This window comes from Rosa chinensis, chromosome 4, assembly GCF_002994745.2.
Source record: "Rosa chinensis cultivar Old Blush chromosome 4, RchiOBHm-V2, whole genome shotgun sequence".
NCBI lineage: Eukaryota > Viridiplantae > Streptophyta > Magnoliopsida > Rosales > Rosaceae > Rosa > Rosa chinensis.
In genome coordinates, this window is record NC_037091.1 from 4,090,362 (window position 1) to 4,115,945 (window position 25,584).

The 25,584-nt window shown below is 37.4% G+C and overlaps 3 protein-coding genes across 7 annotated transcripts; 1 reads left to right on the plus strand and 2 right to left on the minus strand.

Annotated features, from left to right (window-relative positions):
- Window positions 1-287: 287 nt before the first annotated feature.
- Window positions 288-978, minus strand: LOC112200634 (splicing factor 3B subunit 6-like protein). The gene has a single exon (XM_024341655.2). The coding sequence runs from the start codon at window positions 869-871 to the stop codon at window positions 497-499; it is 375 nt and encodes a 124-aa protein (XP_024197423.1). The 5' UTR covers window positions 872-978; the 3' UTR covers window positions 288-496.
- Window positions 979-7,284: 6,306 nt separating this feature from the next.
- Window positions 7,285-11,040, minus strand: LOC112197732 (GDP-mannose 3,5-epimerase 2). 5 transcript variants are annotated; one of them, XM_040519323.1, is made up of 9 exons: window positions 10,964-11,004; window positions 10,790-10,862; window positions 10,054-10,168; window positions 9,505-9,903; window positions 8,855-8,948; window positions 8,638-8,767; window positions 8,401-8,533; window positions 7,876-8,083; window positions 7,285-7,779 (listed from the first exon to the last, which is right to left on the minus strand). In XM_040519323.1, the coding sequence occupies exons 4-9, from the start codon at window positions 9,900-9,902 to the stop codon at window positions 7,624-7,626; spliced, it is 1,119 nt and encodes a 372-aa protein (XP_040375257.1). In that variant the 5' UTR covers window position 9,903; window positions 10,054-10,168; window positions 10,790-10,862; window positions 10,964-11,004; the 3' UTR covers window positions 7,285-7,623. The 5 variants fall into 5 exon arrangements, with proteins under 5 accessions (XP_040375257.1, XP_024194309.1, XP_040375258.1 ...); XM_024338541.2 differs by lacking the exon at window positions 10,054-10,168 and having other exon boundaries at window positions 10,964-11,012; XM_040519324.1 differs by lacking the exon at window positions 10,790-10,862 and having other exon boundaries at window positions 10,964-10,980.
- Window positions 11,041-11,136: 96 nt separating this feature from the next.
- Window positions 11,137-17,100, plus strand: LOC112197731. The gene is made up of 12 exons (XM_024338536.2): window positions 11,137-11,438; window positions 12,717-12,812; window positions 13,529-13,586; window positions 13,689-13,769; window positions 13,917-13,988; window positions 14,082-14,326; window positions 14,430-14,501; window positions 14,691-14,807; window positions 14,891-14,972; window positions 15,441-15,487; window positions 15,892-15,973; window positions 16,862-17,100. The coding sequence occupies exons 1-12, from the start codon at window positions 11,251-11,253 to the stop codon at window positions 16,943-16,945; spliced, it is 1,224 nt and encodes a 407-aa protein (XP_024194304.2). The 5' UTR covers window positions 11,137-11,250; the 3' UTR covers window positions 16,946-17,100.
- Window positions 17,101-25,584: the final 8,484 nt, after the last annotated feature.

A 25,584-nucleotide genomic window follows, 5' to 3' on the forward strand; every position in this document is an offset into this window, starting at 1 on the left:
TCTAAGAAGACTTCTAAGTCCAAGAAGACCCAAAAGGCTTTGGGGCCTATCTAACAAGTTCTCATATGAGAGACTTCTGTTCTATTTGTGTCGTGTTATATCTGTACACTACAGTGTTTTCCCAATTCAATTAAATGTCCAGTGACTTTTCAATCAGCACGATTAATACGATATATACGGATACAATAAAAAGCTGGGATCCAAATGTTGAAATTGAGTAGTATGAAGGTCTTTTTAAACTCATCCTAGTTAATTTTGCCAATCTATCGAAACCTCCGAAACCAGTATCACCAAAATCCCAAATACTACGTTACCAGAACGTTCTTCGAATTCTACATAACCAAACAGTAGATATCATTATATCTCTGTTGCATATCTATTCAAGCGGATTACTCAAAATTCCAAATTATCATATTACATAATCCTCAATTTTCGAAATACACAAACAAACAAAGCATAAAACCCTAGAAATTCTTGAGCCAGAAGAAGATCTCAATTACTTATCTTTAGTGGAGACGCCGTACTTCTCCTGCATCTTAGCGATCTCCTCCTCCTTCTTCCTCTGATCAAACCTCTTCCCCATCTTGGCCTGCTGGTAATACAGCACGATCAGGTACCGGTTCGCCACGTTGAACCCGGAGAGATGGTCCACCGCCGTCTTCGCGTCGTAGATGTCCTCGTACACCACGTACGCCGTGCCCCTGGTGTCCTTGTTCGTACCTATACGTATCTGCCGTATCGCGCCGTATTTGCCGAAGATGTCGTACATCTCCTCGCTCGAGATGTTGAAGGGGAGGTTCCGGACGTACAGCACGCGGTTCACTTCCGGCGGCAGCCGGGTGTTGCCCTTCCGGAGGCTGATTGCGGCCATCGGAGAGTTCTCTCGCCGGAAAAGTTGTGCGCTTTAGGGTTTTTGGGGGAAAATTTTGCAGAGGTGAGTTGTTTGTTTGGTTTCTGAGATTTTTCAATTTTGGGATTAATCTGTTTATATAGGTACGTATATAGTGTCACCGCCTTGTATAAGGACACGTGTCCGTAATTGTAATTTTGGAATTACAATTACGGACACGTATCGGTTTGCAGTGGTGTCACCAACGTACTGCAAACTGACACGTGAATGTTTGTCAAATTAAAATTGGGAAAAATAATTAGTTAAATTTCGAACACCTTGAAGTGAGGTTGATGACACAAAAACAGTCGATGAAATTTGATAACTATTGGAATATCATTCATGGGATGATGGATGTTGCAACTATGTTGGATCCGAGGTATTAAGTACTTTCTTTTTGATAAAGAGAGGCACTCACTCGAAGTTATAGAATTAGTTTTTGAAATTCTGTAAGTGTTTCAGATTTTGAAATTCTTTATTTAAAATTCAGGGCGGGACAGTAATACTTATAACCCACTCGAACCGACTGAGTAATAGCACTAACCAAAACTAAATAAAAGAATTAAAACTAAGTGATTGACATGATATTTTTCAATAAATATTAATGACCAAAATAATTCTAAAAAATAAAAAAAAAAGACTAAAATATCGACTGAATCAAAATATAGTGACAAAACCCTAAACACATTTTGATTTGGGGAGAAGGTTAGTGGTTGTGAACAAATCGGAGACGCACACTTAATGCCAGTATAAGGTCAGTATTTAATGCCGCCTCTAATGCACAATTTTTTTAATTCTTCTGCTGCATCATGCTTCAACGCAAAACAATGGACTCCCCCAGGGTCATCCTTCCTAAAAATTAATATCGATGTTGCATGTGATAATAAGGCAAGGAGGGTTGGGCTGGGCGTTATTGTAAGAGATGAATTTGGGACAATGAAAGGTGCATTTTTGCATCCAATACGTGGGGTATGTCTGCACATTCAAGCAAAGCATTTGCTGTTCTTTTTTGCTTGCAGTTTTGTTTAATAGAAGGCTTTAAGAAGATTCAAGTGGAGTCCGATGTTAAGGCAATTGATAGCCTTGAAGGAGATCTTAGTATGGAAGGGTTCCTTCCATTGATGAAGTGAGGTTTCTTAAGCATGCTTTTGAAAAAATCAGTTGGAAGAAGATTCCTAGAAGTTGTAACAAGGCTGCACACTGCCTTGTTAGAGAAGCAATTATTATCGATGGGATCCGGTAATGGAAAGAAGCCGGGTCATCATGGCTTAACAGTATTGTAATTGATGATATATCTAGTTGATTCTAGGTGTGTGGTACTATTTTTTACTTGCTTAGATCAGACAAAGTTTTACATGAGGCCACATTAAGCCATTTGAATGTAATATCCATGCCACCAGTATATTAATGAAATTTCTTTCTTCCGGTAAAAAAAAAAAAATGTATAGTGACAAAATTGATATTTTTTGTCCTAAAAAAAAAAAGGTTGGTTAAAATTGAAGAACAATAGAGTGGAGGCAAAGGGGGAGTAGCATAATAGTCACTTCTAACTCAAAGTTAGATCAACAAAATTAATGAAAACTACTAAAATGAGGACTTCATGAGGGCTTTATAATCAACGGTTTGGAATACCCACATTTAGATTGTATTACTGCAAATCAATTGTTAGATGTTTATGTATGCATGGGTGGATCAATTCTGAAAATTTTCTTCAAAGTTGTTATTCGTTAAGGTACCGAACTAGATCAAATCAATATATGAACCAAATTTGTTAAACCTGAACCGTTTATTTTCATAAATCATAAATCACGATTGTAAATGCCTAAACGATTTCAATTTAAATGAAAAATTGCATAAATGGTCTACACATGAATATTCAAACATGTAACGATTGACTTGCGGAAATGTGATTGAAAAGTGGCCCTCACAAGAAAGTTCTCACGAAGTCTTGATTTTAGCTGTTCTTACTATAAACTCTTCCACAAATTTAATATACATTCCATAACCAGAAGTGAAAAAAAAAAAAAAAACTAAAAAAACCTTCAGTTTCTTTGATACACCATGAGGAACCAAAGATAGCCAAATGACTATCCCACACTTTGCCATGAACAAAATCTAGAATCCCGCATCAGCCCAAGGAATTTGGAACTCACGCATCTTCTTCTCCCTTTTACTTATCTTCCTAAACCGCCAACCCTTTTGCCAAATCACGCCTGTAGTGAGAACAAAAGCCAAGGCCAAGCAGAGCTGAAGGGAGAGATGTACGGGCTCCTCGTCTGCAACCGTTGGTCGTGAACGAGAATGATAAATGTTTCGGTTTCTTGAAATTTCTTCATGTTTTTCAAACCGTTTCTGGAAGTAGACAGTTATTGAATCGTGCTTATCATTAAAGGATGAGTGAGAAAGCGAAGGTTTGCCGTGCTCGACAGCCGTCTCCACCGTCACCGCCACCACCCGTTGTCGGTGACGTTCCTCAAGCTGCTCTCGTTGGAAATCAGCAGTCTCCGGTTAACAATGCTCAAGAAGCTCCCCTTCCCGGTCCAGCCGAAGCTGCCACAGACGAGGATGAGCCTTCTGATGACGGCATCTCGGCTTTTCTGTAAGTGTTCGCGATTGATTTCAATTTCTGTATGGTTAGACTAGGTTAGGATTTGAGAATTGTGTTGAAATTCATATATGAGTGCATTTATATATTAATGACCAAAATACAATATCAATGAGGAAAAAATTTCTAAAATACAAGTAACAATCCAATAAATAATTACTAACACTAATCTAACTACAACTTATTAGTTCAAATTGTTGCCAAATAGACAAAAAGTGACCTTAATGGGAGAATGAATTAGAATTGTGTAGGCTCAATAAGTTTTATATGCTCACTAAGGTGGGATCGAGTCAAAGAACTGATGAATTGGGGACATATTGAAAGATTTTTAGGCTGAGTTATAGTTTTCAAGCAAATTGGGGAAGAACAAGCTTCATTTTAGGGTTTTAATTGAAATAGTTGAAACGGGAGAGCTGATCATGTTTTGGTTATATATGACTCATAAGCCAATACCAGCATGAAAAGTGTACACTTTTTAAAACATATGTTAGGTTCGGTCATTTGAGATTTGAAAATGACGAAACAATAACGGAACAAGGTTTTCATTGCGGTTCAATTTACGAAAAGAAAATATTTTAGCTTAGGGAAAAAGACCGAACCGTCAATTTCAATTCAGTTTCACAGTTTCCTGCAATTCTTGAAATTGCATGGCAAAACCCAAAGGCTTAAAGCGATCTTGTGCAAGAAAGTGGTAGATTAGGAGCTTGATCAAAGAAAGGGCTTACCAGAAAATCAGGTCTTGGAGCGTTAAAGTGAGTACTTTACTTATCTTAATGGGTTAACCATGATAGACTATGGATTCTCTTAGTGGGTTTTATAATGGGGAGCTCGAATTGAATGATGGAAGAAGAACAATGCCTGTTTCCTTTATCCCCTTCCAAGACTTGCAAACAGCAAGGAACGTATATTATTGTACTTTGAAAGTGGCGCACGAATGGGTCTTAAAGCCTTGGTTCTACTTCCACTATGTTGCAATAGGTCAAGATTTAGTATGCTACGACAGATTTGACATGTTTCTAACGGATGCACAAGTGTCAGACACAATATATGTGAATAGTCAGTCTGAATTGCCCGTTCCATGGGTCAGACACAAATTCGGGAGATATGAGAGGCTTTTGTGCATAAGCAAAAGACTAATGCTACTCATAGTGCACTCCATAAGAGCTCCAGTTTTGTCATATGCAATGATGAAGTGAAAGTAGTAAAGATTGATGGAAATTTGGAGGTCATAAAAGAGAATATTGGGCGTTGGAGAATGATGAAAGATTTTTAGAGATTTGGAGTCACCATTGGTGATTACTTTCTTGATCCAAAAATCACAGATTGGAAACGAATGGACAATTTCTTGAAATGCTTCAACTTTGGAAATATAGGGTAGACCATGGTAGACTATGGATTCTCTAAGTGGGTTTTATAATGGGGAGCTCGAATTGAATGATGGAGGAAGAACAATGCCTGTTTCCTTTATCCCCTTCCAAGACTTGCAAACAGCAAGGAACGTATATTACTGTACTTTGAATGTGGCGCACGAATGCGTCTTAAAGCCTTGGTTCTACTTCCACTATGTTGCAATAGGTCAAGATTTAGTATGCTACGACAGATTTGACATGTTTCTAACGGATGCACAAGTGTCAGACACAATATATGTGAATGGTCGGTCTGAATTGCCCGTTCCATGGGTCAGACACAAATTCGGGAGCTAGGAGAGGTTTTTGTGCATATGCAAAAGACTAATGCTACTCATAGTGCACTCCATAAGAGCTCTAGTTTTGTCATATGCAATGATGAAGTGAAAGTAGTAAAGATTGATGGAAATTTGGAGGTCATGAAAGAGAATATTGGGCGTTGGACAATGATAAAAGATTTTTAGAGATTTGGAGTCACCGTTCGTGATTACTTTCTTGATCCAAAAATCACAGATTGGGAACGAATGGACAATTTCTTGAAATGCTTCAACTTTAGAAATATAGGGTAGACCATGGTAGACTATGGATTCTCTAAGTGGGTTTTATAATGGGGAGCTCGAATTGAATGATGGATGAAGAACAATGCCTGTTTCCTTTATCCCCTTCCAAGACTTGCAAACAGCAAGGAACGTATATTACTGTACTTTGAAAGTGGCGCACGAATGGGTCTTAAAACCTTGGTTCTACTTCCACTATGTTGCAATAGGTCAAGATTTAGTATGCTACGACAGATTTGACATGTTTCTAACGGATGCACAAGTGTCAGACACAATATATGTGAATGGTCAGTCTGAATTGCCCGTTCCATGGGTTCAGACACAAATTCGGGAGCTAGGAGAGGTTTTTGTGCATATGCAAAAGACTAATGCTACTCATAGTGCACTCCATAAGAGCTCTAGTTTTGTCATATGCAATGATGAAGTGAAAGTAGTAAAGATTAATGGAAATTTGGAGGTCATGAAAGAGAATATTGGGCGTTGGAGAATGATGAAAGATTTTTAGAGATTTGGAGTCACCGTTCGTGGTTACTTTCTTGAACCAAAAATCACAGATTGGGAACGAATGGACAATTTCTTGAGATGCTTCAACTTTGGAAATATAGGGTATGATAGGCTAACTAATATGGTGATCAAGCACCCGTTTTTAGTTGTAAGCGATGGTCGCCTGATTGAATGTTTCTCCAAGTTTTGGTGTCATTACTCTAGTACTACTAATCAAAGGCTGTCATATGCATTAGATCCAAGTGGTGGTATGCACACTACTTATGTTCAAGGAAAACCCCAAGGATGGTTTAAACCAGACATGCGGAAGGAGTTTTATGACATATGTGATTACACATATCATTCGAAAAACATCTTTAAAAACTTTAGATGACACTTAAAAAAAATGTCCTTAAATGTCTATAAGGACTCTAAAAAAATGTCATTGTTTCTCTTCCCAAGCGTCCTCTAATGTCAACAACAACACTAGAAAAACGTCTTTACAACTCAAAGAAAACGTCATCTAATATCTACAAGGACACAAGAAAAACATCCTCGTATCTTAAAAAAAAAACGTCATCTAATGTCTACTAAGACGTTCAATAAACATTCTTTTATCTTTTACATGGCACAAAAAAAAAACATAATTACATAAAAGATTAATAACCAAATTTATATATTAATGACCAAAATACAATATCAATGAGGACAAAATTTCTAAAATACAAGTAACAATCCAATAAATAATTACTAACACTAATCTAACTACAACATATTAGTTCAAATTGTATTTGACAAAAAGTGACCTTAATGGGAGAATGCATTAGAATTGTGTAGGCTCAATAAGCATTATATGCTCACTAAGGTGTGATCGAGTCAAAGAACTGATGAATTGGGGACATATTGAAAGATTTTTAGGCTGAGTTATAGTTTTCAAGCAAATTGGGGAAGAACAAGCTTCAGTTTAGGGTTTTAATCAAAACAGTTGAAACGGGAGAGCTGATCATGTTTTGGTTATATATGACTCATAAGCCAATACCAGCATGAAAATTGTACACTTTTTAAAACATAGGTTAGGTTCGGTCATTTGAGATTTGAAAATGACGAAACAGTAACGAGATGATAAGCATCTAGACCGCAATATGTCTAGACCGTAAGTATCAATATGTCTGCTCATTGTCAAACATTCGACCACCTCCTGGAATTTATAAACATGCCAGTCAAATGAAGACAAACTGGCCAACAGAATAAAGAATGCTCTAAAGTCTAGATCTCGTAACTATGAAAGCAAGACTACCACCTAATTTTGGATGAGATAAAAAGTATAATCCAAGGAAGGAGAAAGACTAAACAAGCATATGCTGCTATATTTTGTTCACTTTTAACAGATACAAAGCTGTCAATATATGATCCAGGAAAAGTGCTCATTAGATGATGAACTTTCATCACTGAATCAACCTGGTATCTAGTTGAGATTGGGACACTATTCTAAATACTACAAGTGAAAAATAAAGCAAAAGAATAACAGATAACTAGTTAATCTGGTAGATGGTAAGGAACTAGTCCATATAACTAATCGCATCCACATGTCTGCGTCAGCAAAGTATATACTGTGGTCTTCATCATATGACTAGGTACTTCACAGCAACTGAATCAAATCATCGCTTAACCAGCTTCACTGAATCACTCTTTCCCATCAGCGGCTCGAAGAGAGCCGAGTTGAACTGGTGCTTGTGTTCCTACTACTTTTGATGTGCCATAACCTGACACCTTAATTCCCTGAGCCTCCTCTTTCTCAAGTTGTTCCTTTATCCAAAAGTATGTTATCCTCAGCCCATCCTGTTGAAAGCATTGTTGAAACAGGCATCAGTTTAGCGGGTGAGGATTTTCTAAGTCGATAGAGCAGCTAAATCACTTCTAACTGATCAACTATACCTTCAATTTCATAGTAGGGGCCCATCCAAGCTTCTCCTTAATCAAAGTGTTGTCTGAGTTTCGACCACGAACACCCTCAGGGCCAGGAATATGGTGGATGGGAAGCTTCTTGTTCTCAATGCTTAGGACCATTTCAGCCATCTCATTCATGCTAACCATCTCATCACTTCCAATATTTACCGGATCCCGGAAGTCAGACTTTGTCAATCTGAATGCAAGGAAAGTCAGATGTCAAACCAGTATATTTCCATTATCTCTTACCAAGATTCATCTGATTGATTTTCAAAGAAACCTAAAAAAAAAGACTAATAGTAATTCTGATGGTCAGTTGTACCAAGTATGGGATATGCAGGAATCAATCAAAGAGAATATCAAATATGCCTGTAAAGTTTAGGTCACTCACTTATGCGCCACAAAACAATAATAGTGGTACACTGAAAAGTGAGACGAGAGACAAAAAAGCTGGAACTATAAAGTGATAGTATAAGAAATAAACCATATATCTGCTTTGGAAGGCAGTTTTACCTCAGGACACCTTCTACACATTCATCAATGAAGGTGAAAGACCGAGTCTGTAGCCCGTCTCCCCACATCTCAAACCTATCAGTGGAAGTAAGGGTTTTTCTACAAAAAGCAGCAGGGGCCTTCTCTCTACCACCTGCAAAACAAATGACAAACAATATGCAGCCATGAATTTGCCAAAATACAGAAATGTGTGTACATGTCTTTGTATCAAGTCATGGAATAGTTTACAAAGCCCACCTTTCCAAGTGCCGAAGGGTCCATAAATGTTGTGAAACCGTCCAATCCGACATTCAATACTGAAATCCTTATTAAAGTGCTTGCATAATTCTTCAGTCATGAGCTTCTCCAAGCCATAGGCGTCTTGAGGCTATTCCACAAGCAAAGCATTTCAAAAATAAGGTTAACAGATTTCAAGTTGACTTTTATAGCATAAGCTTTCTGCGAAAGTAAAAACCTCTGCAGGCCAAGCATCAGACTCCTTCAAGCTCACATTAGTATCCAACTGTTTGAATTCAGGGTAAATGCAAGCACTAGAAGCATAAAAGAACCTGCAAGCCATGATGAGAAGTTAATGGTTACATGAGTGAGAAGATAGGCATGCATACTCTCTTCCTTCCTAGCATACCCCACATTTTGCAGTAAGCGAAATGGTTAAGCTCATTGATATGAAGGGATGTTTTTATGTAACCAAAACTCAACAATACGACAAATTCTTGTCAACTATATGAAGCCTTCATAAAAGATGCATACCTTTCTGTCCCTAGAAGCTATCATATTAAGGATCACTAAAAAAGAAAATACCAAAAAAGACACTATTCTACTACATGTAACAAGTGGCAATTGGATCTTCAGAACATATTCACACAGCAAAGAATAAATTGAGCCAAGTATAAAAAATACATAGAGATACAGTATGTGAAGACAATACGACTTCACAATATAACATATATAGATGAACAGATAATTTCAATGTTATCTAAAAAGCATGGAATCACACAGATTCATAGTGGGGACTAGTGGGGGGATTCCAATAGAAAAATGCTGTGAAACATAAGTATCTAACTGACAAATCTAAAACAGAAAATTAATTAGAGGTAAACACACCTCTTAGCTCCATTGATCCTTGCTGCCTCGAGCATATTAAAGCTGATCATTGTGTTGTTATACATAATGACGGAATGGTTGGACTGAATGAACCCCATACCTCCCATGTCAGCAGCAAGGTTGAAAACATGGCTAACACCAGCAGTAACCTTCAAACAGTTATCCATCACTCTAAGATCAACCAGATGGAACTCGTTACAGAACATGTCCTCGGTCATGTGCTCATTTTTCTTCCAGTCGGAAGCAATAATGTAATGACCCTCACTCTTTAGTCGCCTGGCAATGTGTGAAGCAATGAAACCACCAGCCCCCGTTACAGAAATCCGAAGCTTCTCAGAAGGCCAGTACGGTTCCCTCTCCAGGTTCTCATATGTGTACTCACCGTATCTACTTCCCATTCTGTAATATTCAAATCCATAAGAGAGATAAGAGAAAAGACCTTACAACATCTGTACTTAAACCACACAGCAAATGGAATTGCAACTGTTCTCCTAAAGAATGCCTACTTGTAGCATTTAAACAATGAAGTTCTTAAATATTAAAATCTACCTTAAGCCAACATGTGATTATGCTCAAGCCTCTTCTTGTTTTCAATATAACAACACAGGCTGCTTAAATTTGAACGAGGAAGCTACTCTAGTGCTATTTTCCGTTTATTCTTGTGCTAAAACCAAGAAGGCCAAGAATATTACAGTAACAGTTCATTTCAACAAATATTAGCAAGTTCCATCGTTAAACAATGACTATACAAGTATCATTGAAACAGAAACAGCTCTCATAGCATACAATAATGGTTCATTTAAACTGAAATTGACAATATCAGTAAAGTGACAATGTGGGAATGGGATAGTGCAAAAGTACTGGGATTAGTGGTATGTACCAAAAACCTATAAGAAAACAAAGAATTGTTGTGCTGACTAATTAAGGAATCAGTAAGCAAACGCAACTTATTTTAACAAGAAGTAACACAACCTAATATGCAGTTCTTTTTAGTTTAGCCTTTCTCATTGAAGTAAGAAAATGAAAATATTCCGAGTATGTGCCACAAATACAATGCACTACACGAATACGGTATGCTAATAAGAACACATTCCTCTAACGCCATGCCATAGCATCACCTTGAAACACCAACTAGAGCGGCTACCATCGTAAAATGAACATGAATCAAAATGAAAGAAGCAACCAATAAGAAAATCAAAATATAGAACAGAGCATCCATCCAATACAACCCCCAAAACACATGAATTTAAATGAAAAAGAAAAAAAAAGAGAGACAGAACTCAACTATATAATTGTCCCAGAATCAAAAACTTGCATAGATGAAAGCACACCCATCAGTAAAACAATGGTAGTGAAGCCTGAAGCCATAGAGCAACAGAAACAATATAACGAAAGGCAAGAAAATACTACAGAACGCTAAAAAATTATTTGAAAACCAAAGAGTGCCCGGATTACGAACCTCGCAAGCTTGAGAGTCTTTGAACAAACAAAAAGAGTTTTGTAAGATGGAAATAGGATCATAGATCATGCCCAGAACTATAAATAGAGCAAAAAATAAATATCAAAAATATTAATCCAAATTTCTTAGGTGGCGATGTGGCATTCTATAATTGGACTAAAGCCCGTCAATTATTACATTCTCGGGAACAGAGCGTCCCTTATCTTCTCTTTCACAACCAACTACCTTAACCAACACTTGGCGCCATTTCTGAAAGACAGAGAGAGGAGTGTCACTGTAAAACGACCATGCTCCTCGCGCCACCACCTGATTGGCTCCTTCCGGTTGGTCGAATTTACAGACCCAACTCACCAGCACCGATCAGAACTCGGACTCGGACGACTCGGCTGTGCTGTAGAGCGAGCCTGATCACCAACTCGGACTCGTTCGAGGTGGGTCGACTCATTGGCAGCTATGGCTTCATGAACATCACTAGGTATACACTTGTGCTCAAACACCACTCTCAGTTTTGGTACCATTTTCAAAATTGCATGTTTTTATTGTTGGTTGCTGAGAAATTGAAGTAAAAAAAAAAAAAAAAAATCTACTTTCGATTCTCAACTTTTAACCTTTGCTTGCTTGGTAGTTTCCCCGTTTAATTAATGAGGTTCACTAAAACTGCAGAATCAGATTGAACTTGAAGCTTGATAATCTTCAATTGAGTAGCCAAGGTCAAATCTTGAAACAAACCCCAATCTTCAGCTTGAATATTTAACCTCCCCACTACGAATGATCATATCCAGTAGTAATCATCCCAAATACCAATAGCACCACTTGAAGAACCTTGAACCATCAACATTCAACTTGAAATGACCCAAAGGAGGTTTACACCAGGCCAACATTTCGACTTTAAAGTTCTTTTCACTAGCAGATTTGCTAGTAGGAATTAATCATTCAGAAGCATATCTGGCTGAGGATAGATTTGGAAAGAAAAAAATTGAATAAAAAGTAACTTTACATCTCCATTTCCAGATGAACCAGCAAACCACGATGAAGATCATTTTGTTTTTTTTTAACTGACAACCTACCTTCTGTTTGATATTAGCCCATAATCCAACCAGTCCAATTGAAAGAGAAAGAATTGATCTATCTAACCTGGACGTCAATGTTTTTCCAAACCTGCCTGGCTCTTGAACACGTCACGAAGCAGGTGAAACATGTTTTCCATCTGGTCAGGATAAACATGACAACTTGGTGTAGTAGTGTTTCTTTTAAACATCTGTTCATTAGTGAGAAGTCTTCCATGAACAAGCAACCAAGTGAAAATTTTAAGTCAAAGACCAGATCTCTTTCCATCTATAATCACTTAATCAGGAAGCTCACGATTCATATAGAGGTCCTGATAGGCAGATTTGACTGAGAAAATGCCACTAGATGTATTACATTCCCATGTAAATTTTTCATTATCACCAAAAAGAGATATAGGATTACTACTAATAATCTTCACCACATCAGCAGGGAGATGAGAATGAAGTTTTGGATGGTTCAATTATCTTCCCTGCTAAAAATACTAAACAACATCATTCGAGTTGCTTGCTTGGTATTTCATAACATACCAAATGGAAAAAGAAAAAAAAAATTTGAGGAAATAATCTGACTTTTGTAGTTCTACTTGAAACCTACTTGAATTGTTTTCTTGGTTTGAGTTTTAGTTGACTTTGGTTTCAAATCAGTAGAAAGATATGTTATTTTCCCTCCTCTTTGTCTGAAACAGCTTTTCAGGATCCCCAGGCACAGATAATGAATACTCATCTGGAGATTTGGGGCAGTTGAGGGTTCAAGATGTAGGAGAAGGCAGTGTAAAGATCAGGTACATTCTAACTTTCTAAAAGAATATATCATTCTGGTAGGGCACGACTACATCTTCTCCTAAACTTCAGCCATCTGATTCTCCTACATTAACTACATAGGCTGTTTTGATTCTTGTGTATCAGTTTAGATTATAGCTGTAAATAGGATTTATTGGCAGCATTGTAACCGTAGCAGCTAGCTGCATATATATGTGTATCCTTGCAGATATCAATACATTGAAAACTTACTTTCTACAGCTTTGCCTTATTAATCACTAGTAGAAAGGAAAAACTGAGAGGAAAAAAGAGCTTTGTAATGGAAAAACACCAAAACAGTTTATCGTAAGTTTCATGGTAGTTGAGGATGATACACTTTGGAAGGAGATCACTGTATCACTGCTATACACAGCTATGATTGGATATAAACACGTGAATATGTGGACATGGAAAACACTATGAAGAATCATGCTCTTCATGGTTGCTTGCACTCATTTTTTTGTTGCCTCACTAGCAAAATAACCCGACTAATGGAGTTGAGCATGGCACCACTAATGGGAATGAATGTAGCTACTAAGAACTTAAGTACTGAGTGAAGTTTGGTATACTTAGGGCCTCAGTGACTGAACATAGAAGTTTGAGAAAAGTAGCCAAAAGCAGTTTGTGATGTGACTATCAATAAGTTATGTCTGGTCCCTCCTCCTAGATGCTAATAGTACTCATGGCAGTTCTTTTGCAGGCTATATGATGGGAGAGTTACTCAGGGTCCACTGAAAGGGACTCCAGTTGTTTTTAAGGTAATATCGTTAATCACTCTCATCCTCCGTACTTACAATTCGATTTTCCAGATTTATATGTTGACTACTTTGAATTGACTACTAGAATTTTAAACCATGAAGGTTTATCCTGGACAAAGGGCCGGTGGAATTGAGGCTGATATGATGGCTGCTAATGAGCTAAATGCTCACACATCCCTTCAGGTAATACAAGTTGTTATTTAGATTCTCCTATGTATGATTTTATGTGCCTTTCCCTAATTACAATGCAGATCAGTACTAAAAGAGATCCCATTATTATTTATTTTTTTAATATTTTTATTGATTCTCTCCTTTTTCCTTCGTTTGCAGGACAGTTCAGATGGTATCTGCCAGAATCTTGTGACACTCATAGGTGGGTTTGAAACAAGAACTGGGGAGCAGGTTTGTTTTTGGAATTTTATATTAAAACTTAGCATATAAAAGGAGGTTGTTAGTTCTGTTTTGTACTAACAATGAAGAAGTTATTATGTGCAGTGGCTGGCTTTTCGCAGTGACGGGAAATATAGTGCGGCAGATTATGCAAAAGTTATGAGTGAAAGAGTTTCAAAAAGCCGTGCTGGGGGAGGACAGGTTTGGAATAAGTTTGAACAAGAGGAAACAATCAAACGCAGAAGATACTTTGTTACCAAGTTGCTTCAGGGTACGATGAGAGGTCTAGCATACATGCATGATCGTGAAAGGTTACACCAGAGTCTGGGACCAGCTTCTGTTATTCTTAAGTATGTTGCTCTGAAACATTCAATATGCTTCATAAAGATTATTATTTGTGTTTGTCAGGTCCACCCTGTGGTATCCTACTCATATTTTCTTAACTATTGGCAGCACAATTGTAGAGAGAGAGGCCATATACTTAGTACCAAGACTTCGGGATCTAGCCTTTTCTGTTGACATTAGGTAAGCAAGGTTTTGGCCAATCTACTGTTCTTTATTGGGTTCTGAAGCATACAAACAAGTAGTAGTTGATTGCTTTTCTCTAACAAGTACTATCAAGTAGCAGAAAAGATCAATAGTGGATATCTACAAACATTAGGATTGATTGGACTACCTTATCACTGTTGCATATCTAAACACATAGTTTCCTAGGTATTCAAATCTAGAAGGGAGGCCTGGACTACTGTCAGAGGGACTTTGGAGACGAGCATCTACTGCTGGTGCCTTCACACCTATGGATAAAAGAGCATTTGGACTAGCAGATGACATGTGAGTTGATGCAACTTGGCTTCGTTTTAGAGTTTGAGTTAGCTTCATATTCGTCATACTAACTTTTTAATCTCTTCATGCAGATATGCAGCAGGTCTTTTCTTTGCATACTTGGCATTTGTTCCATTTTGTGAAGAAGGCACAATGGATGGTCTTTCGTTGCAAGTAAGCTTCAATGTTACCATAACTTTCTTTTGTTTTTGGAATTTGGATTGTATTTTATTTTCCTTGCATGTTTGATTGATGTAGGACAAAACAAAATGGATACCGCATAAGCTATATATTGTGGTGGCTATATATAGACAAAGACATTAGTCAATAAGTAATTAGTTAGAAGAACAGTAGAGAAGAAGATAATGACCCAAATAGATTGACTTATAATAGTTTCTTAGACTAAAACTTCTAAGTTTTCTGTCTGTAACTCTCAAGTGACAACCTTTTATAACTGGCTGCCCAACTGTTAGGTTGTTTTTCCCGTTTAAATTATCAGGAACATTCTCTTCTAACAAAAGTGCTCTTCGTCGCAAACTTGGGCTTCCCAAATGATAGTTCTTGTCTTACCAAGTTCTTTCATCAGTGAGAGTCATATTAGCAAGTCTTCTAGAAATAATTGTTTATTTTGTGAACTTGCAGAGGCTTTTGGAGAGCACTTTCCAACTTGATATTGGAGCAACAAGAGAGTAAGATACTTTTGATGTCATATGAAAGTTCTCTGTATGTTAGAACTTTCCCACAGTAATGTTTTAGCCCTATCTCAGTCATCCCAGAGTCTGATGCAGCTAACATTTTTAAAATCTTCTGATCAATCCTGATTTTCCATTCTGCATCATTGCTACTCAGTTGGACAATATGGATTATTAAATCTTGGTTCCTAGCCAAATTTGCGTATTTTGCATAACAGTTAATCATCTACTACATTTTCTGCAATATAAAAAATGGGGTTGCTAAAGACCTCTAAAACAGTGTCCAAGTTTTGCGTGTTAATTTTTCATTTAGTCAATAACATAAAAGTCTGGTCCTATTGTGGCTTTGTATTGCTTCTGCTTCTGTTGCTTAATGTTTCCCGGCTACCCTGTTTTGGCAGATACTGTTTAGCAGATGACGGGCTATTAGATGCTGTGAAATTCCTGGATCTTGGAGATGGTGCTGGTTGGGAGTTACTCCAGGTTCTCTTTCATTAACAGCTGAACAATGGTTTCAGACTACTTTCAGTACTATTTCATCATTATTTGATGAAAGTCAATATGATCTAAGTTAGTGTAAATGTATGTCTATTTTGGTAGTCACTTCAAAAACATCTATATTTTTTGGATCCTTTAAAAATGACATATCTGAATTTCAGTAGTTAGCATGAACAGTGTGAAATTACAAATAGTTAGCATGTCCAAGAAAAGAATGGCTACTTCAGAACCTGTTCCGGGGAGACTATTCAAGCAAGGCTCCCTTCTAGGCATTTGATAGGTTATAATGTGACAAATTTTCCCATCTGAGGCAATTGAAGGGTCAGCATAAAGATACACATTCCCTCTTTTATCATGTGTGGCTCCACATGATTATATTTCACAACAAAATTGTGCTGCTTGATTTACTTGGAAATTGGCTGTGTACTATGTATTTTTTTACTTGCACATTCCGCTTCTTCTATGTGATTCCAGGATGTACACTAAGCATTGTTGGTGAGTCCTGCATTACCAGATAAGGGTGCCTCCAATATCTCTAAGTAAAAGTAAAACAAAAATGTAACAGGATGGACTGATGGATGTGGTTTTCTTCCCTACTTTCATACTTTCCAAAATCTGGTCTCAAGAATTCTGCTTACTCCATATTTTCAGGATCCTTCGACATATGACATGTTTATATCAGAATTGCAGTAATTAGTTGATTCATGAACAGACCCAATAATTGTTAGCATGTCTAAAAGATTATTGCTATTCTATAGCCATTTGTGTGAGATTAATAGAAGCTCCAAGATATAGAAGAAGTTATTACCAATGCTATTCTGCACTTCCGTGTCGCTTGCATATTTTTCTAAAACAATGTTTCACTTGGTTTAGGCAATGCTGAATCCTGACTTCCGGAAACGGCCGATGGCACAGACTGTACTCAATCATCGATTCATGACGGTGGGTGTTCTTTGAGATTTTAGACCACAGAATTTGATCTGCTGTTGTTGTATGATAGACATGGATCATCAAGTGAACTATGTATAGGTGATATTTCTTTGTAGTAAGAGTACCTGTATGTATGCTGCATTATCAATATCAATTAAGCTCTCATTTTGCTATTGTATTCAGTACTGGGGAATCGTTCATCTACACCCAAAATTAGGGGAGTTAACTTGATTTTGGCTTCAGTTATGTGCGATATAACTTTTTAGTAATCAAAACAAGAGCAACTTCATTCCTATTATTTCAAGAAGAAATAACTACAGTCTCCTAATGAACAGACTTTCCTAAAGACAACTTCATTCCTATTATTACCATTTCAAGAAGAAATAACTAGAGTCTCCTAATGAACAGACTTTCCTAAAGACAACTTCATTCCTATTATTACCAATTTAAGTTCCTATTATTAACGACACTCTCCTATTTAGAAAATTTTTCCATAGACAACGTTGTTCCTATTATTCCAAGGATACTCTTCTAAAACACCTACAAATCCCTATATATATTGTCATCTGGACCGTCCATCTTAGATCATCTTAGCTATAAATTCAGTCTCTCTAGAACCCTCTCTCTCTCTCTCGGCGTTGTAGTCAATTCTGGAGCTCGAACCACCATATGGTTTCGATCAGACACCCTCCTGCACTAAGCAAATATAACCTTCAGATCAGTTATGGTGGAAAATTTGTCAGTGATGAAAACTCTTGGCAAGACTATGAGGGTGGAGAAGTAGTTTTTGTTGATGATCTTGTAACAAAAGAGGCGAGTTGGATGTGTTTAAGGATATCATAACAAAGCTAGGTTATCAAAACTCCAAAATTTGGCACAGGTCGAAAACTGGACGTATTTTAGAAATTACAGATACCCAGTTTGTCACTAAACTGATTAGTGAATTGTCTGCTGATCGAGAGTTGAAAATTTTTCTTGTTGATGCAGGAGCATCAGAGGGTGAATCAAGTTCTCAAGATCACAAATGCTAGTTTTTATCTTTATTTTGTTTAACTGTCGATTGGCTTTCCATTGTAGTTCGAGTTTACTTATTCTCCAAGGTTGTATAAACCCTATATATATGTAATGTGGGTTGTTTTTTATGTAATAGAGAGTTTGTGGTTTATGAATATAATTGCGGTATGAGTTTGCTATATTTTATGAATGCGCTCTTCTTTCTTGTTTATGGTGTACGTTTGTTGAGTGATTGTTGGAGTCCGCTACCTCATCCCAATCACATGTTGCAGTTGTGTTGAATTTGTGTTTATAATCTGACCATTATAGGGATTATCAAAAATATCTATTCCAAACTGGGGTTGGGATTCTTCTGCAAACAAACATAAGATCTAAATAACAAACTTGTATTGGTCATATCATTGACAGAGAGAGTAAGGGTGCTGAAAGTAAGAAATTTAGGTGCAAATTTGCCTGTAAATGGGTTCGGAGATGATGAGTACGAGGTGCTGGGGTCAAATGGCACTGTCCCACATTCGAGGTAAGTACTTGTGTGTGAACTTTTGAATCGCAATAACTTAGCTTGGATGTGATGAGTTTTGAATCTGATTGTACGGAGAAGTTTCAGTCGCAGCTTAGGATCTGCTGAAAGAAGCATCTATGCTGAGTAATATCAGAGTTTCGGCCAAAATTCACTCCTTTAACTCATTGATCATATATGTCACTGGTCCTTCTGCATTATTGGGTACTGATATCTATATTCTCTGTTGAATGTTCGTCTTACATCTGAGGATTAATTGGATTACCTTATCACAGTTGCATATCTAAACACTAGTTTCTTAGGTATTCAAATCTAGAAGAGAGGCCTGGACTAATGTCAGAGGGACTTTGGAGGCGAGCATCTACTGCCGGTGCCTTCACACATGGAAAAAAGAGCATTTGGAATAGCAGATGACGTGTGAGTTGATGCGAGTTTGCATCATTTTAGCATTTTAGTTAGCTTCATATTCGTCATACTAACTTTTTAATCCCTTCATGCAGACATGAAGCAGGTCTTTTCTTCGCATACTTGGCATTTGCTCCATTTTGTGAAGCAGGCACAATGGATGGCCTTTCGTTGCAAGTAAGCTACCATGTTACCATATCCTTCTTTTGTTTTTGGATTGTACTTATTTTCCTTACATGATTGGTTGATGTAGGACAACAGAAAATGGATGCTGCATATAGTCATGTACTGTGATGGGAGATATATATATATATATATATATATATATATATATATGTATATATGGACAAAGACATTAGTCAATTAGTACTTGGTTAGAAGAACTGTACGTAGGGAAGAAAATATTGGCCCAAATAGATTTACTCATTATAGTTTCTTAGGCCAACACTTCTAAATTTCTGTCTGTAACTCTCAAGTGGCAAACTTTTATAGCTGGCAGCCCGACTGTTATTTTTTTCTTCTTCTTTTTAAATTCCCACGAACATTCTCTTCTACAAAAACGCTCATGGTTACAAACTTGGGCTTCCCAAAATGATAGTTCTTGTCTTACCAAGTTCTTTCATCAGTGAGAGTCATGTTAGTAAGTCTTCTAGAAATATTGTTTATTTTGTGAACTTGCAGAGGCTTTTGGAGAGCACTTCCCAAATTGATATTGGAGCGACAAGAGAGTAAGATATTTTTGATCTCATATGAAAGTTCTCTGCATGATAGAACTCTCCCTCTTTTTGCAACAGTTTACTTGGAGAAGCTCCTGCAGCTTTGTTGGCTTCATACATCATTACCTTTGTTTCTGTTGCTAAGGGCTTGTTGCTATGGAATTGAGTTACTGGAAGTAGTAATCTGTAGTCTGAGGTCTGAATGAAGCTTAGTAACAGTTAATGGTACAAGGACATAGCATAATGTGTCTTGGGCGACCTAAACTTTATGTAGCAATTATTTTGGTCATCATGTAAATTGCATGACATTTTCCACAGTAATGTTTTAGCCCTATCTCAGTTATTCCACAGTCTTTTGCAGCTATCATTTTTAAAATCTTCTGATCAATCCTGATTTTCCATTCTTCTTCATTGATACGTACACAGTTGGACAATATGGATTATTAAATCTTGGTTCATAGCTAAATTTGCATATTTTGTGTGAACAATTATCATCTAGAACATTTTCTGCAATATAAGGGATGAGGATAATAGATTGAGATATAATAATTGGGTTGCTAAAGACCTCTCAAACAGTGTCCTGGTATACTGTGTTTATTTTTCACTTTGTCAAGAACATAAAATTGTGGTCCTGTTTTGGCTTTGTATTGCTTTCGTTTGGTTGCTTATTGTTTCCCGGCTACCCGGTTTTGGCAGAAACTGTTTAACAGATGACAGGCTATTAGATGCTGTGAAATTTCTGGATCTTGGAGATGGTGCTGGTTGGGAGTTACTCCAGGTTCTCTTACATTAACAGCTGATCAATGCTTTTTCAGCAAAATGAGTTAATATGGTCTTTTTTTGTTTGGTGAAAGTTAATATAATCTAAGCTAGTGTAAATGCATGTCTATTTTAAACACATCTATATTTTTTGGATCCTTTAAAATATGACACATCTGAGTTTCAGTAGTTAGCATGAACAGTATAATTAGTTATTGGCATGTCCAAGAAAAGGTTATGGCTACTTCAGAACCCCTTCCAGTGAGACTAACAGAAGCGCCTAAATATTAGAAAAAGATGGCACTTGGAAAGAATAAGGCTCCCCTTCTAGGCATTTGATAGGTTACAGTGTGACGAATTTTCCCATCCGAGGCAACTTAAAAGGGTTAGCATAAAGATACATTCCCTCTTTTATTATTCAGAAAGGGATGTTGGCTCCACATGATTTCATTCCACAACAAAATCGGGGTGCTTGACTTAGAAATTGCCTATGTACTATAACTTGTTTTACTTGCACATTCCGCCTTCTCTCTCTGGTTCCAAGATGTACACTAAGCACTGTTGGTGAGTCCTGCATTACCTGATAAAAACGTAACAGGATGGACCCATGGATGTGGTTTTTCTTCCCTACTTTAATATTTTCTAATAATCTGGTCTCAGGAAATCTGCCTAAAATTTTTTAGGATTCTTCGACGTATGACATGTTTATATTAGAATTGCAGTAGTTAATTAGTTGAGTCATGAACAGACCCAATAATTGTTAGCTTGTCTGAGAGGTTATTGCTATTCTAGAACCTTTTGATTGAGATTAATAGAAGCTCCAAGATGTAGAAGAAGTTGTTACTTGGAAGCAATGAGGCTTAGTTGGATCTGTTTACTTTGATAGGTTAGAATGTCTGTTTAAGTATGATATATCTTCGAATCCAAAGAAGTTTGAAGTCATATATGTTGCTCCACACTATTCCAATATGAACAAATTTTCTGGTGTAGGAGGAGCAAAGTTACTCAGATATTGCCTGTGTAGTGTAGTTGTTTCTGCATGTACTCACACATTTTTCTCTCTGGTTCCAAGATGTACACCATAGCATTATTGGTCTGGCTTGTACATAAATATAGTATGTGCTTCTTCTTGCCTACTTAAATACTTGCCAATAGGATGAGCTGCCAATGTCCAAGGATTTTGCCTAATTTTCTGTTTCTCTGCATTGATCCACAAGCTCAACAATGAGCTACCAACTTGTGTTTTCTTAAATGATCAGCTGCTATTTCATTAGTTTTGCATTGTCGCATGCACGTCCCTGTCGCTTGCATATTGTTCTAAACAATGTTTCACACAAGCTAAATCCTGACTCCGGAAACGGCCGATGGCACACTGTACTCAATCATCGATTCATGAAGGTGGGTGTTCTTTGAGATTTTGGACCACAGAATGATCTACTGTGCATGTTGTAAGAGTAGATATGGATCATCTAGTGAACTATGTATAGGTGATATTTCTTTGCAATAAGAGTACATGTAATATTAATTTAGACAATAAAATTTTCAAAAACCCACAACGCCGGCCCACAATAGACTAGTTGTTATATATGAGTTTATTTGATAAAAAAAAATCTTTCAACTTCTATGCACGTTGTGATACCAGGCAGATCTCGAGAGACCTTATCAACTGTGGAAGGAAAAAGGGCATTTCAGGTTACCCCTATTTGAATTTTAATTTTAATCCCAACTAGAATCAAAGGCAAACATAAAAGGACGGAAAAGAAACAACCATCCTATACAACATGAATTTCAGTCATGAACAAACTAATTGTTGAAAAGTGATTATGTCTTAGCACTGTATTAGATTCTCCCATATTTCCAGAGGTTTGCCACAATCAACAGTCAAATTTTAGTACATGGTTTCTTTTTAGTTTTGTATTTTCATTTTTTATGGTATTACCTAATTATGCAATGTTTGTTTTCCATTCAGGTCAAGCTGAAGAGATATTAGCTGATGGAGGGACTTGATCTACTTCATATTTTGTTGTAAAACAGACTTAATCTTTAGTTAATATAATGATCATGTCAACTATATTTTCTATGCTTTTAAATTTAGTCCTTAAATAACATTGTGTTAGAGCAAGTCCACCGGTTTACTCTTGACCGGGCATAGTCAAGAAAAACCTGACTACATGACCTTGAGATGGATTTTGCTCCTTCCACCGGTGGTTTTTTGCCCGGGCAAAACCAACCCTTTCTTGACTACAGCCAAGAAAATAGTCATCCCCATGACTATTTCCATGACCGGCCAAACCCAGATGCCAGCTAGGCCAGGCCATATCGTGGCTGACGTGAGGAGGAGCTCAGCAATGGTCGACGCGCCAAATGGAGGGAGTGGAGGACTGGGCATCGACGTGTGGCGCCGCAAAGGCAGCTCTGACGCCACAGAGCTGCCGGAAGATTTGCTCCGCCTGGGCTTTTTCGATCTCGGCCTGGGGGAAGATTCTGGGCGGTTTGACGCCACAGACCCGCAGGACGAAGGACAATGATCGGATTCGGTCTGATTTGCTCCGAGATCATCACTTCTTGATTCTAGGACGAGAACCAACATCAAAACAAGCCCAGACATTCCAGAATCGCCGCAGTGCAAGGTAACTCCGACGAAGCCGACGGTACCCAGAATCGAAAAGCATTAAAAATCGATCAATTCCAACAAGTAAGTATACCCAGATTAGAGCTCGACGAGAGGATTATGTTTCATACCTTAGGTGACCCAAACGATGGCCGGAGTCGTAGGAAAAGTCAGAAATTGCCGGAAAAGCTTCAAGCTTCCGAGCTCGAATCTCTCTCCACGGTCCGTGCATGGACGATCCGTGGCCAGAGGTGCGCCGGCGTCGTCAAGAAGAAGCGAATGCCAGTGGTCCGCCGCCGTGATATGGCCGGAATCGAAAGTTCCGGTTGGGTCTTCCATACGGGTCGCCAGTTCTCTCTCTCGGGTCGAGGGCGCTCGATGCTTCTGGAACGATCTTGGTCGTTGAACTGTGCGGAGGGATATTTATCCCCAAAACTCAGTTTAATCCGAGGGCTGAGATTAAACGGTGAGAATTTGAATGGCCCAGATCGCTCCAAATTAATAAACAGTAAAAAAATGAACACTAAAATTAAAAGTAAAATATTCGATGAATAGTGGAATATAAACAGTTAAAGTAGATGAATAGTCAAAAGTGAACAGTCTTGACCGGTCAAGAAAAAAAATCGGTGCAAACCCATGTCCAGTGGCAGTGAATAGTAACTTGACTGGTCGAATTCTTGACTTCTCGACTTTGCCTTTTCTTGACTACGGGTGCACTTGCTCTTAGCTCCAAAACCCACGGCAAAGTGTGGGCACAATTTCTGGTGAAAACTAAACCCCGGAACTCTAACGGTACGTACGTTGATTAGCTTTGCGATACGGACAGACCACAAAAGAACTATAGTAATCAATGATTGACAATTTATACTCGAGCATTTGCCATATGGCTTTCAATCGCTGATCAAATTACTAGGAATAGAGAAGGAGAGGAGAGGGTGGGATTCTGTTAAGTCGATAATACTTAGTACATACACGATTTGATCACTTGTCAGGAGCAGTCATGAGTTCCAATAGTGCAATGTGCCACAGCCAAAAAAAAACGTTCTTAAGTACTATAGGGAGCTATATCATTAGATACAAACTAGTCTATATATCTTAGATGCGTTTTGATTCTTGGTTTCGAAATTACTTCAGTATGAAAATTGATTATTTGATTTCGCTTGATGGATAACTCTTGTCTGTTTATGTTTTATGATGTACACATAAAATATTATGAGCATGTAAGTGGGGCTAGAAATAGATATTTTAATCTCCTGAATGGTTAATAATGCTTGTTTCATAGGTAACAAAGTCTGTAGGACAATAGACCAAATCAAATAATGAGAGTTGCATGCTAGGTAGGCGTTCCACACTAGTATTTGATTCTTGTTTTGATCAAACTTACACATGTGATTTATGCTTAGAATAAATTGTTGATAGGATAGTGTTATATACATTCATTGTTTGTTTTAAAGGCTTAGTAATGGTGTCTTCATCTTGCTTAAGTAATCTAGAGAAGTAATAAGAACTTATGCGTGCGTTCATGGTTTTTTTTTTTATTGAAACCTTTTTCATAAACTTAGTAATCGAAACTAGGATAATAAACTAGAGCATGTTTGGTGGTGAACTTCCGAGTCTCTAACCTTTCTCCATCTGATTTTCAAAATCCTATTAAAAATCTGTTTTCTTTATTTTTCATTTCTTCTAGCCCCTTCTCTATCTCACCATCTTTCTCTTTTTTACATTTTTCTTTAGTTTTAGAAATAGATTGTTTTGTGTGATTAACTTGTATACCCTCAGTCCTTGGCATCAAACGATCCTTAGCATTTAACAACTATATTATATTTTGTAAGGTTAAGTTGAACGCTTAATTTTAGAGTATCATGGACACAAGCCTCAAGCAGCAACTATAAAATTTAAAAAATTAAACAATTATTATTTTTTTTTTTTGGAGAAGATTTTAAAGAATTACCTAGTTGATAATTTGACATACCCTCAGTCCTTGGCATCGAACGATCCTTAGCATTTAAAAACTATATTATATTTTATAAGGTTAAGTTGAATGCTTAATTTTAGAGTATCATGGACACAAGCCTCAAGCTGCAACTATAAAATTTTAAAAATTAAACAATTATTATGATCATGGCTCTGTCTACACAAGTTTTGGTTTTGAGAATGGGCTCTGGCATGGTTTGCAAGTGCACGTGGGGTAAGGAGAGCAGTGGAGATTGGTTCAAATTAAATAAAACAACTATTTAGTCTTCATCTAAAACTAATATACTCGGTTTCATTTTTTATTTTCCATTCGAATAGGGTTAAGGGATCGAGTCGGAGGCTGATCCATATCTTACTTTGTCAATCTTGTTCGATAAAGAAAAGAATGCAGAGCTGGTATGGAAAGATCCTTTCTTGTCACCATCTTAATATCTATAGGGAACCACATTTGGTGGAGGGATCGACAGGATGAAATGCAACGCCCCCCAGCTCTATTAGTATCTCCTATCTTCACCTTCATTCGAAACTTGTCATTGAAATGACCTTCCACAACACCATTAAACACTTGACCTACCTCAACTTTGCTTGAAACCATACTGGATCTGTTTGTTTTTCTTCAAACTGTCAGGTTCAAGCGTTTGTATGAAAGGCTTGGATAGGCAAGTGG

What these genes read in the sequence shown, in the direction of transcription:
- LOC112200634 (XM_024341655.2), bottom strand. Translation starts at nt 871, where the DNA reads ATGGCCGCAATCAGCCTCCGGAAGGGCAACACCCGGCTGCCGCCGGAA.
- LOC112197732 (XM_024338537.2), bottom strand. Translation starts at nt 11,025, where the DNA reads ATGATCCTATTTCCATCTTACAAAACTCTTTTTGTTTGTTCAAAGACT. An exon ending in CTGATGCTTGGCCTGCAGAG is followed by an intron (nt 8,768 to 8,854) that starts GTTTTTACTTTC and finishes CTTGTGGAATAG; the next exon opens with CCTCAAGACGCCTATGGCTT. An exon ending in ACCCTTCGGCACTTGGAAAG is followed by an intron (nt 8,534 to 8,637) that starts GTGGGCTTTGTA and finishes TTTGTTTTGCAG; the next exon opens with GTGGTAGAGAGAAGGCCCCT.
- LOC112197731 (XM_024338536.2), top strand. Translation starts at nt 11,251, where the DNA reads ATGCTCCTCGCGCCACCACCTGATTGGCTCCTTCCGGTTGGTCGAATT. An exon ending in GAAGGCAGTGTAAAGATCAG is followed by an intron (nt 12,813 to 13,528) that starts GTACATTCTAAC and finishes GTTCTTTTGCAG; the next exon opens with GCTATATGATGGGAGAGTTA. An exon ending in CTGGTTGGGAGTTACTCCAG is followed by an intron (nt 15,974 to 16,861) that starts GTTCTCTTTCAT and finishes CACTTGGTTTAG; the next exon opens with GCAATGCTGAATCCTGACTT.